General features: G+C 43.4%; 1 protein-coding gene and 1 pseudogene across 1 annotated transcript in view; one reads left to right on the forward strand and one right to left on the reverse strand.

Annotated features, from left to right (window-relative positions):
* Positions 1 to 18347, reverse strand: part of RTN1 (reticulon 1) — a 243855-nt gene that overhangs the window by 103659 nt on the left and 121849 nt on the right. The window contains exon 3 of the mRNA XM_005212061.4: positions 8148 to 8897. Within this exon, the coding sequence (XP_005212118.1) occupies positions 8148 to 8897 (750 nt within the window). The remainder of the gene's footprint in view (positions 1 to 8147; positions 8898 to 18347) is intronic.
* LOC781059 (GTP-binding nuclear protein Ran-like) lies at positions 1275 to 2338 on the forward strand (annotated as a pseudogene).

Below are 18347 nucleotides of genomic sequence, written 5' to 3' on the forward strand. Positions count from 1 at the left end.
TCAAAATAAACTTAAAATTCAGCCATTCCTCTTTATTTTCATTGCTACTTCCCTCTCCCTGTCATATCATGATAAAGGCCAAACTCTGCACTGTGGCCTGGGCATGAAAAGGCACTGCCAACCTTGTTGCTGTGGTTTAGTCACTAAATCATGTCCAACTCTTTTGAGACCCCATGGGCTATATCCTCCAGGCTCCTTTGTTCATTGGATTTCCCAGGCAAGAATACCAGAGTGGCTTGCCATCTCCTTCTCCATGGCCCTTCCCAACCTAGGGACTGAACCTATATCTCCTGCACTGCAGGCAGATTCTTTACCACTGAGCCACCAGGGAAACCAACGACGACAACAACAACAAAACAACTCTAACCATGGAGACTTTTTTTTTCAGTTTCTAGAACGCTCCCAGAACTTTCTTGCCTGTAGCTTTTGTATTGTCTGTTGTCCAGAATGTTTTAAAATGATGTCTTGCCATAGTTGATTCCTTAGTTCCTCCTCTCTGACCTTCTGATCCAAGTTCCACTACCACCAAGTACTCTCTCACGAGAACACATCATTCTGTTGATTTCTATTTAATGTCAGCCCCTCCCCCACCCAAATGAAGCCCTGCAATTGGTGGATTCATGTCTGCCTTGGTCATCACTATATTGCCTGCATCAGACAGGCAGTATACCATATTGAATGAAGGAAAGGAAGGAAGAATGAATTGAATTGATTAGGTCTTCCTTTGGTGGCGCTGGCATAACCTTGGGTAAAATTTATGTTATCTGTATTACAGCAGTGTTTTGTGGGGTTACAAAGATAGGATTCAGAAGCAGAGACCATAACTGTGAGTGCCCCACACAGATTTAGAGGAAAGTGAAGTTAGCATTTGAAAGGAGTGGAGACTCCTCTGGAGTCTTGATGCTGAAAATTAGATGTACGTGGATTATAGTATCCAATCTCCATGACTGCATCGGTAAGCAAAGATGATTTATGTGAAGGATAAAGGGACTAGATAGAGAATCAGGATCACCATCTAAATAGGGTCATTATTTCTCAGAGGCACCAAAACATATGCCATCTGTGAACTCTTATCTCTACAGGCAGGTTGGACTTGGATCCATCTTAAGGGCTTATCTATGCCCCACTCAGTGACAGACTTTTATTTTGGGGGGCTCCAAAATCACTGCAGATGGTGACTGCAGCCATGAAATTAAAGACACTTGCTCTTTGGAAGAAAAGTTAAGACCAATATAGAGAGCATATTAAAAAGCAGAGACAGCTCAGTCAGACAGGCGTGCAGATGCTTCTGGAAGTAATAGCACAATGGCTGCCCAAGGAGAACCCCAAGTTCAGTTCAAACTTTTTTTGGTTGGTGATGGTGGTACTGGAAGAACCATCTGACTGGTGAAGCGTCATCTGACTGGTGAATCTGAGAAGTATGCAGCTACCTTGGGTGTGGAGATCCATCCTCTTGTGTTCCATACCAACAGAGGACCTATTAAGTTCAATGTATGGGGTACAGCTGGTCACGAGAATTTTGGTGGACTGAGAGATGGCTATTACATACAAGCTCAGTGTGCTATTATTATGTTTGATGTAACATTGAGAGTTACTTACAAGAATTACTTACAAGAATGTGCCTAACTGGCATTGGGAACTGGTACGAGTGTGTGAGAACATCCCAATTGTGTTGTGTGGCAACAAAGTGGATATTAAGGACAGAAAGGTTAAGGCAAAGTCAATTGTCTTCCACCGAAAGAAGAATCTTCAGAACTATGACATTTCTGGCAAAAGTAACTTCAGCTTTGAAAAGCCCTTCCTCTGGCTTGCTAGAAAACTGACCGGAGACCCTAACTTGGAGTTTGTTGCTGTGTCTGCTCTTGCCCCGCCAGAGGTGGTCATGGACCCAGCCCTGGCAGCACAGTATGAGCACGATTTAGAGGCTACTCAGACAACTGCTCTCCCGGATGAAGATGGTGACCTGTGAGAAAGTGAAGCTGGGGCCCAGCATCAGAAGTCTAGTTTTATAGGCAACTGTCCTGTGATGTCAGCGGTGTGGCGTGTTTGCCACTTTATTATATAGCTAAGCAGAACATGTGCTTAATCTTTGGATGCTGAAGGAGATGGATGGGCTTTGGAGTGAATGTGGCAGTTTAAAAAAAAAAAAAAACTTTCATTTTTTGGACCTGCATATTTAGGTGGTTTGGAACACAACTGTTTCCTCCTTGAGTTTCAAATATAAGACTGCTGTAGTCACACAACAATATTGAGAGGTGGGATCTTGTTTGTTACTGTCATTTCCATTCCTTTTCGTTTAGAATCAGAATAACGTTGTATTTCAAATATCTAAAAAAAAAAAAAGCAGAGACATTACTTTGCCAACAAAGGTCCGTATAGTCAAAGTTGTGGTTTTTCCAGTAGTCATATATAGATGTGAGTTGGACTATAAAGAAAGCTGGGCATTGAAGAATTGATGCTTTTGAACGGTGGTGTTGGAGAAGACTCTTGAGAGTCCCTTGGACTGCAGGGAGATCCAACCAGTCCATCCTAAAGGAAATCAGTCCTGAATATTCACTGGAAGGACTGATGCTGAAGCTGAAGCTCCAACACTTTGGCCACCTGATGCAAAGAACTGACTGATTTGAAAAGACCCTGATGCTGGGAAAGATTGAAAGCAGGAGGAGAAGGGGACGACAGAGGATGAGATGGTTGGATGGCATCACCAACTCAATGAATGTGGGTCTATATAAACTCCAGGAGTTGGTGATGGACAGGGAGGCCTGGCGTGCTGCAGTCCATGGGGTCGCAAAGAGTCAGACACGACTGAGTGACTGAACTGAAATGATGCCCCACTCTGTGCCCAGGCAAAATTTACTAGGGAGTTGGGTTCACTGTGTCTGAAGGACTTGGCATCAAAATATTACAACAACAATTTTGGATCTATATATACATCCTGTAGGTGAAGTGTCAAAAATATCTGTCCCTAGAAACAGTTTAAGTGCTGGGTCACCAAGATTTGGAGCAAATCTCTTCAAGGTTGAGAAGGAAACCTTCCCAGGGTCCTGAAGCCACGATTTAAAAGGCAGATCAATATGCAATTTGGGACAATGCTAACCTTGTAACTGTTGCAGAAGGAAAAACCAATAAGGTGAACTGCCTATCGGCAGCCTCATTCTGTGCTGCTAAACCAGCACAGAGAATACCTTCTACCACTGGGCAGCATCTCATAAAAGTAACTTAATAGCTTTGAATAGTCTAAAATGGAAGGTTCAATGTCTCCATCTAAATATTTACACTGCATACATCCTCACAGAAGCCAGACTTTACCCAGCAGTTTCTGGTCCATCTTGTTGAAATCTGGCATGGGGGAAGCGGCTGTAATATTAGGGACATCAGTCTTTGGGCCAATTGTGAAACCTGCATTGTGAAAGAAAGATCCTGTCCAAGAACCTTTATGGCCTGTTTTACTAATTCAGTTTCATGGAAGCAAATAAATATGGGACTAAAGTATGTTAACTTTTTTAAAAAAAAGAATTACAGGAAGAAAAGTAAATGGGTCACACTTATTCTGGTTCTCTCCAAAATATTTTAGGACAGAAGCACTATCTAGTATATTAATAATAATGAAAAGTAATAATAAACATCATAAATGCTAGGTCTTTTTGAGAAGACCTCCATCTGGGAGTCTTCTTGCAAATCACTCCCCTAAGGAGATAAGCTTTTCCCTGCTACAGAGGGCTAAGCCCTGCAAGCTCCAGCTGCTGCAGCTGGTGCCTGCAGAGAGAAGGTGCAGAGGCCTGCCTCCCAGGGCACGGGATGGGATGGAAACAGCCGAGTGCCCCTCACTCTCTCTCATTAAAAAGCACCATATGCCCAGGGCACGCTCACCAAGGTGTTTTTCACTACAGGTTGGGCTGCTTAGCTCATCTGCTTACAGAAAAAATTCTCTTTAGCATGCTTATTAAAAGTGCAAGTTTATGCTCATCCTGATGTTGCAGTTCTAGGGCAGGGGCCAAACAGGAATCTGCATTTTCAGTCAGCAGGAGACTATGAGGTACCCTGTGCTGAGGCTTTGGGATGCTCTGGGAACCACTGGCTTAAACCAGTATTTCTCAAACTGGGATCACTGGATGCCCTATTGAAAGTTCCAAATAATTATTTTTTTACATTTTGCACTTTGTTTTTGGTAATTTTTCAAATATTAAGAGCATCCTGGATAATATGGATACTTGTACAGCCAAATACTACTGCCAACACTTCCACTGAAGTTTTACAATCAGGTTCTTCCTCTAACTTGGTCTCAGGCCACTGAGTCTTTACTCAGCCTTTACTCAGATCCAGACCTGATCTGAATATCCATACCAGAGTGAAGCCTGAATGATATCCCTTCATTCACTCAGGAAGGGAGTAGAAGAAGGAAAGGAGCAGATTTTGACAAAGGACATCAATGTACTAAATGTGAGGTGGAGGGGGGTAGTCTATAGGATGTTCACTAAAGAGTGAGGAAATGGACTTGGAGCCCAGAATGAAAGACTTCTCCAAAGCCTGGGAGGTGCTACACATGAGGCAGTGGCTGAAAATCTGTGTGGATGAGAGCAAGAAAATGAGGGAAGAAGGAAGACAGGGAAAGGACTCAGGTCAAACAAAGGAATCAGGAGGAAGGTAGCAAAAGAGATTGGGGGAAAGGTCAGAGACTGAGGGGATAACCAAGAAGGAGAAACATCAGGGAGATAAAGGAAGACAGTTTTGAGAAGAGAACAGTCTCCATGTGAGCTAATGGTGTCCCTGATTTTACTGCTAAAAGAAGTTAAAATAGTCTGTTCAATATGATATCACTTGTGCAATAAAAACCCATGTATACCAAAATACACAAAGAAAATTTCTGAAAGCAATAAGAACAACAAAAACAGAAGCCTGCAGTTATCTCTAAGACTTAGAAATGTAAGGTTGGATCAGGAGAACTTAAACTTTTTATTTTGCACCATTTCTTATGTTCCATTTATTTATTTTGAACATACATTATTTTCTCACTAATGTTTTAAGGACTGTTCAGCAGTACAACATTAAAGTATCCAGGAGAACAAGAAAGATGAGACTGAAAAGAGGTCTTTTGGTTGTTGTTGGTGACGTTCTTCAGAACAGTTTCAGGTCAGAATGTTAATACTGACTTCCATGGTCTAAAGCATTGCTTCTCAAGCCTTAGCATGAATAGGAATCACTTGGACATCTTGATAAAATGCAGATTCTAATCAGTATGTAGGTCTGGGAAGGAGCCTGACATTTCTAACAGGCTCCCACATGACGTCCTGGTGGCTGGTCTGACACTATGCTTTTGAACTGCAAGGAAAAGTAATCAGAATGCTGGGAATGGAGGTGAGTACCCAGAGACCACTACTTCTCAAAGAATGCTCCGTAGATGATGAAGCCTACACCACACTCTAATAAAAGATTCTGCAATCAAATAGGTGGAAATATACTGCACTCCCACCCTGATGAGTCACATTGGGTATTAATGTTTTATTGAGAATTTTTCATTTGTTTTCAACTAAGACATTCCTAAAAGGGTCAACCTTGCAACAGTGAAAATTTATCTACCCTGTGATGTTGAGAGGCCATCCTTGAGGGTGTGGCGAAGCAAAATAACAGGGGAGTAGGAGCTCAGGGGGTGCACAGAGAAGGGAAACTGGAATATGATGAAGCTCATCTGGTCTTCAGTGCAACAGCAGCAGAGGTCTCCGAAAGGTAAGAAAGCTTCATAAATAGACCTTGTCAGGACAAGCACATGCCAGTAAATAAAGCCCAGTGCTCCTTGACAGTATGTGCTATGATATTTGCCAAACCTCATTCTAAATATTTCTGGACCTTCCCAAAACTTAGCCCAGCACCAGCATTAGCAGGATAACTTCAAAGCCAGGGAGAAGAGCGTACTTGTGAATATATGAACATGAATGCGTTTACACTGTCAGAGGCTTGAGGAAACCACAGAAGCTGACCTGACCCCACTGCTGTGGGGAGTCGCACTTGACTTGAGCGCAACCCTCCTGTCCACAGACAGTGATTAAGAACAGCCTGGGGGAGGCTGCTCCTCCCACCCGCTGAGGTGGAGCAGGTGAGACCAGAAGAACCCCAGGGCTCCAATAACCTGCTGGCAGCACCGAGTCATCTGCGCAGCACCGCCAGCGCTCGGCTGCCTCAGAACAACCTTTCAGACTCTCTTCATAGATAATGAGGCTGAGAGCGCCGAGTTTCAGTGGGAGACTGGATTTCAAAGGATCCCTCAGTGCGGAGGAGAGCAGAGGCTATTCACCGTGGTCTGCCTTAATCGTTTGAAAAGACTGCCACTTTCTCTTTTCTAATGTCTAACGTGGCAGCAGAGGGTCCAAGCCATATGGGGCAACTTGCACAGAGATTAGAATGGTACCAGACTCAGCTGTAAAATATGCTCTGAAGCCTTTGCATTCACAGCAGTACTTTTCCATCGCCTTAGCTCTTTATTGGACGTTTGGTCGCTCGGTCAGTCCTGCTGCGGTACTTGTCTCTCAAATATACTAATGAGGGGAATGGGCCTGCACAATACCATTCTCTCTTTATTAGACTTCAGATTTCCTTACTTTGGAGGATAAATATATTTGAGCAACACCGTGCACATGTGACCATTTCACTACGGGGATGCTAATTAGGGGATAAAATGGAAATACATGCCTGTTACAGTACAGTGATATGAACCCATACTCTGAATGACTCAAGAGTTCCTGCTTCAAGCTCCCTGAAAGCTGCAGGGCCCTGTCCCACCACAGTCAGAGTGGTGGCAAAAGAATCCAAATTAGTTCTAATATTCGCGCAACAAATACACATTTCCACTGCAAAGTCTGTCACAGAAGAGCCTCCCTATTGCACACACTAAATATACTTTAAACTCTCAGGGATGAATTATTTGGGATATCAGGAGTCAATTATGTCAGGGCCCACGTGATGCCACGTGTCTAGGCCACCAGTAACCATGCAGCAGGTTATCTTTTCATTGCATTCCTCCTGTTTCCCCCTTTGCAATGTGTTCATTTTAAAGAATTTAGAAGCGAGCTTCCAATCTATAATGAGAAAGATTTTGTCCTCTATTTTTATATGAGGCACTTTAATTGCTACTAACATTGAAATTAGCATATAAACAGGAAGGAGGGTGTTACCCTCAGAATCATTTATCCCTAAAAAGAAAAATACTTCTAAAAAAAACCCCACAAACACACACACAAAGCAGAGGAGATGGGGGAGAGGGGACCTTGAACAGAGCTGTGCTTTTAGGGTTTGTTTACAAGTTCTCCCCAGGATCTGGGGAGAGATTCTGTACCTTTAATGTAGCCCCATTAACTAGACTGTGCAGTGCCTAATTTATTACTGTTCACCTGACTTTAATTTCCTTCCTGAATTCCATAACACAGCTGCAACCTGGTGTAGAGGATGACTTGGGGGTAAGAAAGCCCGAAAGACGAAGTAATGACTTCCATTTTTTCTGAATTTGAAGACTTCATTCAACTTAAGATCTCTCATAGGGAAAATATAATGGCCAGATTAAAATAATTCTAAGTAAAAAGTGACTTTAAAATTAGTCACCTTAGGTCTTACTGTGGGACAAGAAACTCTGTTGTTGTGGTTGCTTTGTTTTGGTAAGAGAAAGGATGGCACTGAGATCCTCTTGGTCCATTTAAGAAGAACTTTTGGTTGGCAAAATGGAAGTGCTAATGCTGGGTTTCAGCACCTAGAGGGACTGTAAGCCCACTCTATCACTGAGGGAGTGGGAAGCTGGAAATGAGCCTTAGACAATAACAAACCCCATCCCATCCCAAGTGAGGAAATCCAGTCCTGGAATGAAAGGAGGGACACATTCACTCCATTCAGGAGATCTTGGAGTGTCCACAAAACTGATTATTGGAGATGCTAGGGTTCAGCCAGCCAGGCTGAGCTTTGCCATGGAAGTCCCAGCTAAGAATCGGAATCCTCTCTTCTCCTCGCCACCCTCTTTGGAATGGTTCTTGGCCAACTGTTCGACCAATCAGGACCTGACTACAGGGCTGAGCCAGACCAACGCCCCTCTGTTGAGTATCTCGGCACACCCAGGGGTAGAACTGTAAGCAGACAACCTACGTGAATCAAGAACGCTGTCACTTTACCTTTTTGCTTATTGAGAAACAGCAGAGGGGGCATGACGCCAGGCCCCCGAAGCCCGGGGGCCTTTGTGGCCTCGGAGCTTTGGTCGGAACTCGCTGCTTCCACGGGTGTCCGTGGCGCGGTGGGCCCCTCGGGGGCGGGGGCTGGGTCTCCGGAGGGCAGCTCCGGGCCGGCTCGCGGGGCAGCCGAGGGGAAACTGAGGAAGGGCTCCTGCTCTGCCAGGCCCCGCCGGCTGGGGGTTCGCTCCTCGGCCCGGGCGCCCGGCTCCTCCCGGATGGCGTCTAGGGCACCTGGTTTCATCGGCGGCGAGTCCTGCTCCCGTTTGGGGCTCTCCTCTGAGGCGGAGGAGGCGTCGCACGACTCGATGATGAGCTCGCTGTCCAGCTCGGCCTCACGCTCCTCCCTCAGGAGGCTGTACTGGATCGATGGCGAGGCCGGCGATGGCGGCGGGCCGCCCACGTGACCAAAGGTCACGTAACCCGAGGGCAGCGCATCCTCAGCGGCCAGCGGGTCCTCGGACACCAGCTCAATCTCTGAGTCCCCTGACTCCGCGCTGCTGGCCTCGTGGTCCAGGGGACTGGGGATGGTGGGCAGCCCAGACCTGGCCTTGGCCTCGGGCCTCTCGGCCCTCTGGCCCGCTGGCCGTGGGCTCTCCGTTGTCTCGTAGGATAACCCCTTTGCTTCCTTAATGGCAGTGATCAGCTCATCCTCGGAGATGCCGCATTTCCCCTGGGATTCTGCAGCAGACGGTTCTGTCGTCCCACAGAGCGAAGAAACGCCAAAGAGGCACACATAAGGACAGACAGATGAACAGGGAGAGAAGAAATAAAACAAAATTCCATTAGGGGAGATATTTTCTCCTTGCTTAAAAAACACATATCTTATTAGCCCCCAAAATAGTCTGTTTCCAGGGCTATGCTAGAAAGGCCACCTGAACTAAAAGGCTAATTACTGTTAGGGCCCAGTTAATCAGTGTTTCATATACCTATATCTAAATTTAGCTATTTTTAAAAATAACGCAGCAATTTCTTAGCAGTAGCACCTGGCTGATTTTTCTGTTTCAATATGGGAAAGATTCTAGACGTCATGGTTTTAATTTCTAATCCGCCTCTCAGGGAAGTTTTCTAGTATCACAGATTTCATCAGATAATCCAATGTATGCTTGTGTGCTAAGTCACTTCAGTCATGTCCAGTCTTTGCAACCCTATGGACTGTCACCTACCTGCCAGGCTCCTCTGTCCATGGGATTCTTCAGGCAAGAATACTGGAGTGGGTTGCCAGGCCCTCCTTCGGGGATCTTCCCAACCCAGGGATCAAGCCCACGTCTATTATGTCTCCTGCAGATGGTAGGCCTGTTCTTTGCCACTAGCGCCACCTGGGAAGCCCCAATCTGATATATATAACTCTCTAATTTGGCCCACCAGTGAGTGTCAACAAATCTGTAATAACTCCTTGTCCATGAACTCCTGTCCATGTCCCCTGCTTCAGTAAGACAAAGAAAGCTAATTTGGATCCTTATGTACAACATGCTTTCCAACCTTCACATTTTCCATAAGAATCAATACATTTATTCTTTTTTAGTGAAAAGTGTAACAAAGTGAAGCAATATAAGGAATAATTTTTTGCCAGTTCCACTAAACAGGCTGTGTAGACTACTGCACAATCCCACAGGGCTTCTAATGGTAGAGTCCACTGTCATTCTTTTTTCATCTCTTCACCTCCTCTTGAGAACAAAACCCAATAGTCACATCCTCTGGTTAAGTGTCTGATGTATATTCAGATGGCCCCCAAACCTCATGAGCAATCTTACTGATATTTCTCTCTCAGCTGAAATTACTTGGGATGGCCATGACAACAGTTTTCAAGAGCTCAGTTTTCCCCTTGCCAATACAAAAGGGCCTTATCTCAGAATATCCTAGACAGTGATTTCTGGCCCTTTTGTAAGCAAGAACTACTTGTCATTTCTACAAAGCTTTGAGGTCAATGGGAGGGTAAAGGGTAGACTATCAATAGCTAAGTAATTTGTCACTTTAGGACTATGGGTGAACCCCAATGGATAAAACAGTTTAGATTTGTCTAATTCTCTAAAAGCTGAAATGATTTTATCCTTTATCCATGTGTCATTCATTCATCTATTATTTATTGACAGCCTTTTATGTGTTAGGCTCCCTTATAGGCACTTAGGATGTATTAGTGAATGAAATAGGAAACAAAATCTCTGCTTATATCTAGTGGGAGAAGAATATAATACACAAATAATGCATGTAGTAACAAAAAGTATATAGTATGTTAGAAGATGTTAAGTGCTATGGAAAAAAAACAGAGTAAAGGGCTCAGGGGGACTATGACAGAATGGGGATGAGTTTGTAATTTTAAATAGGGTAATCAAGACAGGTTTCATTGAGAAGGTAATCTATATTCAACACTTGAGAAGGTGAGCAAGTGATTCATGGAGATATCCAGAGGAAACGCATGCCAAGCAGAGGGAACAGACAGTACAAAGGTCTGGAGGTGGGAGCTGCAATGATCTAGGTATCAAAAGAAGGCAGTCACATCTAGGGCAAAGTGAGTAAGGGGGCAGGAAAATAGGTAAATAGGAAAAGAGGTAAAATGCATTCAAGGAAGTGGGGTCATCATGTAGGATCTCATCAGGCTTTTATTCTGAGTGAAATAAGAAGCCACTGGAGGATTTTGAGTAGAGAAGTGATATGATTTATGTTGTTTTTTTTTCAGTAACTTAAAACAACAAGAACCTCATTATCTCACACACAGTTTATGTGTAAAAAGATTTACTGCATGATCCTTAACTCTATTTTTATAGAAGTTAGTTCCTTAGTAAGTTGTGCACCTGTGATTTCAAACAGCATAAAAGTGTAAAAATCACATTAATTTGCAATGATAGGGTGGAAGAAGGAGGAAGAAGATGGGAAGGAGAGGCCAGTGTGCATGAAGGAGCAGCCCAGTGTGCATGAAGGAGCAGCCCAGTGTGCATGAAGGAACAGCCCAGTGTGCATGAAGGAGCAGCCCGCGCCTCCAGAGCACTACCACCAGCAGCAGCATCACCGCTCCACTTGCTGAGATTTTCTGGGTTACAGGCACTTCGCATACGGGGCTTAGAGTCTAGTGGCAACAGGCAAAGTGACGTGTCCAAGATCACTGTACTGGTTTTTCCATCTTTGCCTCCTTGGACTTATTCCCACCTTTCTCTGTCCTGTTCTCTGTTCTGAGAGGCTGACCTTCAGGTATTACCTGGAATTCCTTCCTCTCTGATTTCTGGTTGGTTTCAGCCAAGCAATCACGGAAGAAGTGGAAGGAAGAGAATGTTGGGGTATTTATACCTCTTGCTGTTTCTGAAGCTCCAGGCTTTGGGAATGCTGTTCCTTCCCCTTCCTGCTTTGGGTCCAGGGTACTAACAGATCCTTAATGTTGCCAGTCCTTGGGTGCTTTACCATTTTTTGTTGGTTCTTTTAACTGTCTTTAAATGTCTTTACATTTGTAAATAGCCATTTATTTAAACCCTCTTCAGTTACAACTTTTGAGTGTGTCACTTTCGTTTCCTGCAGGACCCTGAATGATATAGCCACATGGTTAGAAATGACTTGGCTTAAATTTGAACCCAAGTCTTTATGTTTCATGCATCTCTCACTATATCAGCCCACATCTGTTCAAAAAGTGGGTGGGGGTCTGAGATAGGACAAATTATATTTCAGAAAATGAGAAGAGGAAAAATGAGCTAGATAACCACATGCAAAAGAATGAAGCTGAACCCCTACCTCATGTCATATTAAAAAGTAACTCTACATGGATTCAACCTAAATGTAAGAACTAAAATCAGAAACTTTAGAAGAAAACACAGAAGTGAATTTTTATGACCTTCGATTAGATAGTGGTTTCTTAGACATGACATCAAAAACATAAGCAACAAAATAAAAATACACAAATTGGAATTCATCAATATTAGACATTTTTGTGCTTTAGAGGAAAACATCAAGGAAGTGGAAAGACAATCCAGAGAATGGGTTACAAATCATATACCTTATAAGGGACTTACATCTAAAATCTATTAAAAATTATTACAATTCAATTATAAAAAGACAACCCTAGGCAAATAATCTGAAGAGACATTTCTCCAAAGAGCATTTACACATAACAGAAAAGCATACAGAAATATGCTCAACATCATAATTCACTAGAAAAGTACCAATCGAAACCAATGAGTTACCATTTCGTACCCACTAGGATTCCTAGAATCAAAAAGTCAGAGAGTAGTTAAGTGTTGAGAAGGATGTGGAGAAACTGGAACACTCAGCCACTGCTGGTGTGGACATAAAATGATACAGTGGCTTTGGAAACTAGTCTGGCAGTTCCTCAACTGTTTAGAGTTCCATATAAATCAGAAATTCCACTCATAAGTAGAGAATTGAAAACCTATGTCCACACAAAAACTTATACACTGTGTTCATAACAGCATTGTCTGTAACAGTCAAAAAAGTGAAACAACCCATACCCTACCCCCAGTACCAGGTACAGTGCTTGGCACACAGGATGTACTCAACAAACAGAGCTCATGAGAGAATTAGCTCAATTGTTAAAACAATGGTTCTTTTTTTTTTTCCTAAGGGTGACTTTTGGTCCTTTGGTCTTGCTTTGTTTATGTTTTTTTAATTAATTTATTTATTTGACTGCATTAGGTCTTAGTTGCAGCATCCAGGCTTAGTTGTGGCACTGGCTCAGTAGTACAGTGTATGGGCTTAGTGGCCTCATGGCATGTGGGATCTTAGTTCCCTGACTAGGGATTGAACACATGTTCCCTGAATTGGAAGGCAGATTTTTAACTACTAGACGGCTGGGGAAGTCCCAGAACAGTGGTGAAACTGTTTTTGAGTTATGTAAACATAAATCTGATCCTGCAGCTCTTGCCTTCCTTCTCTTCACTGATTTTGAGTGGTGTGTGGCTCAAAACTGCCCTCAGAAACTTTGACTTAGTAGAAGTTAAGTCTTGAGGAGGCCCAGGCATCAGCGTTTTATAACTCCAAAGGTGATTCTAAAGATCACATCCAGTTAGGGTTGACAGATTTAGCAAGTAAAGATACAGGATACGTAGTTAACTAGGACTGTTTGATAAACAATGAACTTTTTCTTAGCATAAGTATGTCCTAGGAAATATTGATATTTTTATCTGGCAACCCTCTCTCCAGCTGAAAACCACTATGTTAGAGCATTCAGAAAATAAGGCTTGAGGATGTTGGTTTATTTACTCAAAGGTAAGAATGGTAGGGGCTTCCCCAGTGGTTCAGACAGGAAAGAATTTGCCTGCAATGCAGGAGACCCGGGTTTGATCCCTGGGTCAGGAAGATCCCCTGGAGAGGGGAATGGCTACCCACTCCAGGATTCTTATCTGGAGAATTCATGAACAAATGAGCCTGGCAGGGCCACAGCCCATGGGGTCGCAAAGATTTGGACACAACTGAGTGACTAACACACAAGGATGGTACCAGTGGAGTGTGGGAGGAAAAGGTCTGGTAAGTTTCATGTTAGGCAAGTAAAAGTACTACTTTCAAAAAAAAAAATCATCTTTCTTGTGAGTGAAATGGGACTCAGTAGATATTGTAGACATTACCCTCTACTCTAAAAGTGAACTAAAAGTTTAACAAAGTGCTAGGAGAAATCAGGGGAAATTTTAGAACAAAACAGAAGTTTTCCTACCCTTGTTAAAAACGTACGGGTTTATGTCAAGACTGACACTGGGCTTCCCAGGTGGCACTAGTAGTAAGGAACTGCCTGCTACACACAGAGACTTAAGAGATGTGGGTTCGATCCCTGGGTCAGGGAAATTCCCTAGAGGAGGCCATGGCAACCCACTCCAGTATTCTTGCCTGGAGAATCCCATGGACAGAGGAGCCTGGTGGGCTACAGTCCATGGGGTCACAAAGAGTCAGACACAACCTAGCACAGCACAAGACTGACACAGCAAAGCTAGAGAGTCATTGATAATTAAACAGAGTATAGAAACTGTGAAGGTTAGAACCAACCAGCATGGGAAGATTATGTTTGCTGCTGCTACTAATTACGATGCTTTCATTTAGAAGGAAAAAAAAGGAAGGTGAATGTGGGCCATCAAGTCACAGATGCCAGGGTCCAACCATGAGCAGTGCTGACATTCAGCCCTTCCCTTTGTTCCCAGCTCACTCTCCACTTGTCATCCAGAAGGATCTTTTAGAAACACAAATCTGATCCTGCTACTCTTCCCTTCCTTCTCCCCACTGCAGCCACATTAACTTTCCAGATGCTCCTACAACACTTAGGATGTTCTCTGGGCCTCTGCACTGGCTGTCAGCTCAGCCTGGCACCTCTTCCTTGTGTCTCCATGGCTTGTTCCCTCACCCCATTCAGGTCTCTACTGAAAACCACTGGCAAGGAAAAGCACTTCCTCATGACTGCCCCCATCACTCTCTTATACTCTACCTTGCTTTATCATTCTTCATAAGCATTATAACAACCTGATAGTATATCATTTACTTATTTGTATGTAAGTCTTGTCAATTAAAATGCAAACTCCAGGCATGCAGGAATCTTATGTTTCACCACTATAGCCAGAGCAGCGATTAAGCAATGCTTGACATGGAGTAAATGGTCATTACATGTTTGTTAAGTGAAACAATGAATGAATGGCATTCTTTCCCAGATTAAAATTATCCAATGGTTTCCCAATGCGTTTGGAACAAAATTCAAATTCTTTGCTCTTGCATGCGAAGCCTTGAATGCTCTAGGCCCTGTCTACTTCTCCAATTCTGTTCTGTCTCATCCTTCTCCCCTGCTCCTTTGTATCATCTTTCAGTTCCCAAATAATAGAGCCTTGAGGCCTGTGCCTTAGTTGACCTCTAAACCTGGGGTCCCTGTTAATCCCTCTCTTTGAATTGTGGTCTTCTTCTCATTTAGATTTCAGATCATAGGTTACAGATCTCAGGTCACAGAGGCCATCCTTGACCTTCTCACACCCAACATTCTATCACTGTTTACAGTGTTCACACTCCATGAAATTACACTATTTATGTGCTTCCTTTTACTGACGTCTCTCACTAGCAGTAAGCTCCATGAGGGCAGGGACTTTCTACACCTTGTATACTGCAATGTGTCTGGTGTCTAGCACATGTCTGACATATAGAAGTCACTCAATAAGCATTTTGAATAAAAGAATAAATTTGCAAAGTGGGTAGGAGAATCACAGACCTCATCGATGCAAGGAAATAAATAGCAACAGTAGTTTTCAAAGAGTTTGAATTGATTTACTTTGTATTGCTATTTCTTCTTAAGGGACATGGGTGGTTTTATCATAGCCTCTTGATTATTCATTATCTTTTCTGAAGATAACACCTCAAAGAACATCCATGACCACCATAATATACTTCTAGGTATGCGTGTCAGAAACAGCATGCTGCCGACAGATCAATGTTCTGGTGCCTCAGGGCACTTACTGTATTTTCCTAAAACATTTCGCTTGTATTCATGACTGATCTTTACTTAGAAGACACTTCCAATATTTGAGTTGTAAGAATTTTTACCTCCATACCTCAGGGTATGTTATTTAATATGATGAAAATAATTAAGTACATTGGAGAAAACTGCAAAATGGAATAATGTATTGGAATTGAAGAAAGTATATTTGACTCCTTGATTAAGATTAAGGGTCTGTAGCTAAAACCTTTCTAAACTATAACTTCTCCTGATTCATGATTCACATAATTAGAATTATTCCCCAGAGTTAGTTGATAATTTCCATATTTATTAAAGTGATAAACTGAATTCCTTTTGTTTACGATGATTGCTTTTTCCTCAGTTTCTATGTAAGATTATATGTAATTCTTGGTGTTTGTCTTACCAGTTAGCACTGGAAATGGCAGACAGAATTGAGACCCAAGAGATGAAATAAAGCCCAAATCCTCCAGTGTCTATGGGCATAGGGTCTCATAGTACCAGGGGCTCACAAGATGAGAAGGGAGTTAAGGTAACCTTTTGGCTCAGCTGGTAAAGAATCCGCCTACAATGCGGGAGACCTGGGTTCAATCTGTGGGTGAGAAGATCCCCTGGAGAAGGCAAAGACTACCCACTCCAGTATTCTGGCCTGGAGAATTCCACGGACTATATAGTCCAGGGAGTTGCATAGAGTCAGACATGACTGAGAGACTTTCACTTTCACTTTGGGATAAAAAGAATAAGAAAAGCCTCAATGACAAGCTGACTCCTCCTATCTCTTTTGTTAATTTTATTCTTATGTGTTGTTGTATGACTCAGGTGTTATGATGTGGGGGGTATGTGGAGAGGGGAGCTGACCATCAGAGACAATTGTGTAATAGGACAAGGACTTTCTCTTTCTGGAATAAACGTTACTTAGAATGTTTACTTGGAGTAATTGCAGAGAAAACCACTGTCCTATCCCATGCTGTCAAACAGGCACCAATAGATCATAAAACTCCAAGATCATGAGAGCCAAATCTGATTTTGTCTTCTCTTCAAGATGCTCCAGAACCTGAGTCATGACAACCAAAGGAAAAAAAAATCCCTCATAATTAATGAACCCTATATCAAGTCTTGAGAGTCCCTTGGACTGCAAGGAGATCCAACCAGTCCATTCTGAAGGAGATCAGCCCTGGGATTTCTTTGGAAGGAATGATGCTAAAGCTGAAACTCCAGTACTTTGGCCACCTCATGTGAAGAGTTGACTCATTGGAAAAGACTCTGATGCTGGGAGGGATTGGGGGCAGGAGGAGAAGGGGATGACAGAGGATGAGATGGCTGGATGGCATCACTGACTCGATGGACGTGAGTCTGAGTGAACTCCGGGAGTTGGTGATGGACAGGGAGGCCTGGCGTGCTGCGATTCATGGGGTCGCAAAGAGTCGGACACGACTGAGCGACTGATCTGATCTGATCTGATATCAAGTCTTTGGACTTCCTAGGTGGTTCAGTGGTAATGAATCCACCTGTCAATGAAGGAGATGTTAGAGACACTGGTTCAGTCCCTGGGTTGGGAAGATTCCCTGGAGGAGGGCATGGCAACCCACTCCAGTATTCTTGCCTGGAGAATCCCATGGACAGAGGAGCTTGGTGGGCTACAGTCCATAGGGTCGCACAGAGTTGGACACGACTTAAGCGACTTCGCATGCACGCATGCACACATCAAGTTTTTATCTCCAGCTTCATAAACTGTAATTTTCACATAAGCCATGTGGCCATGTAAATAGACCTGAATGAGCAAGGGCATTTCACCCTTCCCAAAGACTGGCCAAAGTTCTTCTGTACTCATCACCAGACAACCCTAGAGCTTTGAAACACAGCTGATAATGTAGTTATCTTCAGAGTGTCAGTATCTTTATGTCATGGGATAATATTAATAGAAGGGTTTTACCTGCGTGGCAGAAGGATCACAAGGAGGCTTTGAGACTCAGTTATGTCCCTACCTCCAGCTGTCAGCTGGGATAAGTCACACTGGAATGTGACTATTTCCCTGGTCATCTATCCCATTGGAAGGCAGAGACTGATTTTTGTTTGCTTTTCAACTCCAACATCATCGGTGCTTATTCAAGTGCCTGACTAAAAGAAAGTGTGTAGAAAGTGTGTGTTGAGCAAATGAATGAATTTGAAAATCAGGAACTGGGTGCAGTGAATCTTTAAGAGTTTACAGTTGAATAAGTCTGAGGTAAGGTCAGGGGAAGGGAGGAAGGGATTCCAAAATCTTCAGGGAAACAAGACAGGAGGGACCTCCGTTAAATACCTGCTCTGTTCTAACACTTGAACTGACTGCTTCATCAGGATTTAGAGCAATCACTCTTTAATCAGAAGGGTTCAGATTTGTTTTAAGAGTTCAGTACAAGCTCTTTTACCTGAGGTTCTGAAGGTTACTTTTTGTAAATAAAGAGGTTTGTAAATTACTGTGGGGTAGGGTCAGAATTCCAGCCATTTGAGGTAGGGGAAGATTCAAGATCTCTCCCTGTCTTTATCCTAATGCCCCCAAGCATCCAAGAGCAGAAGAGACGCAAAGGCTCTGCTCCCACCTCCTGCGAAGGGGTGGCACGGGGTGCGGTGGGGAAACTCTGGCTACCACTCTGGACTTTCACTCAGGTCTGAGAGGTCCCCTTTGTGCTTGCGAAGATGTATTGATGTGGTCTAACAACACTCTGCCTTGAGTCAGAGTAGCAGGTTCA

Source organism: Bos taurus, chromosome 10 (genome assembly GCF_002263795.3).
Source record: "Bos taurus isolate L1 Dominette 01449 registration number 42190680 breed Hereford chromosome 10, ARS-UCD2.0, whole genome shotgun sequence".
Lineage (NCBI taxonomy): Eukaryota > Metazoa > Chordata > Mammalia > Artiodactyla > Bovidae > Bos > Bos taurus.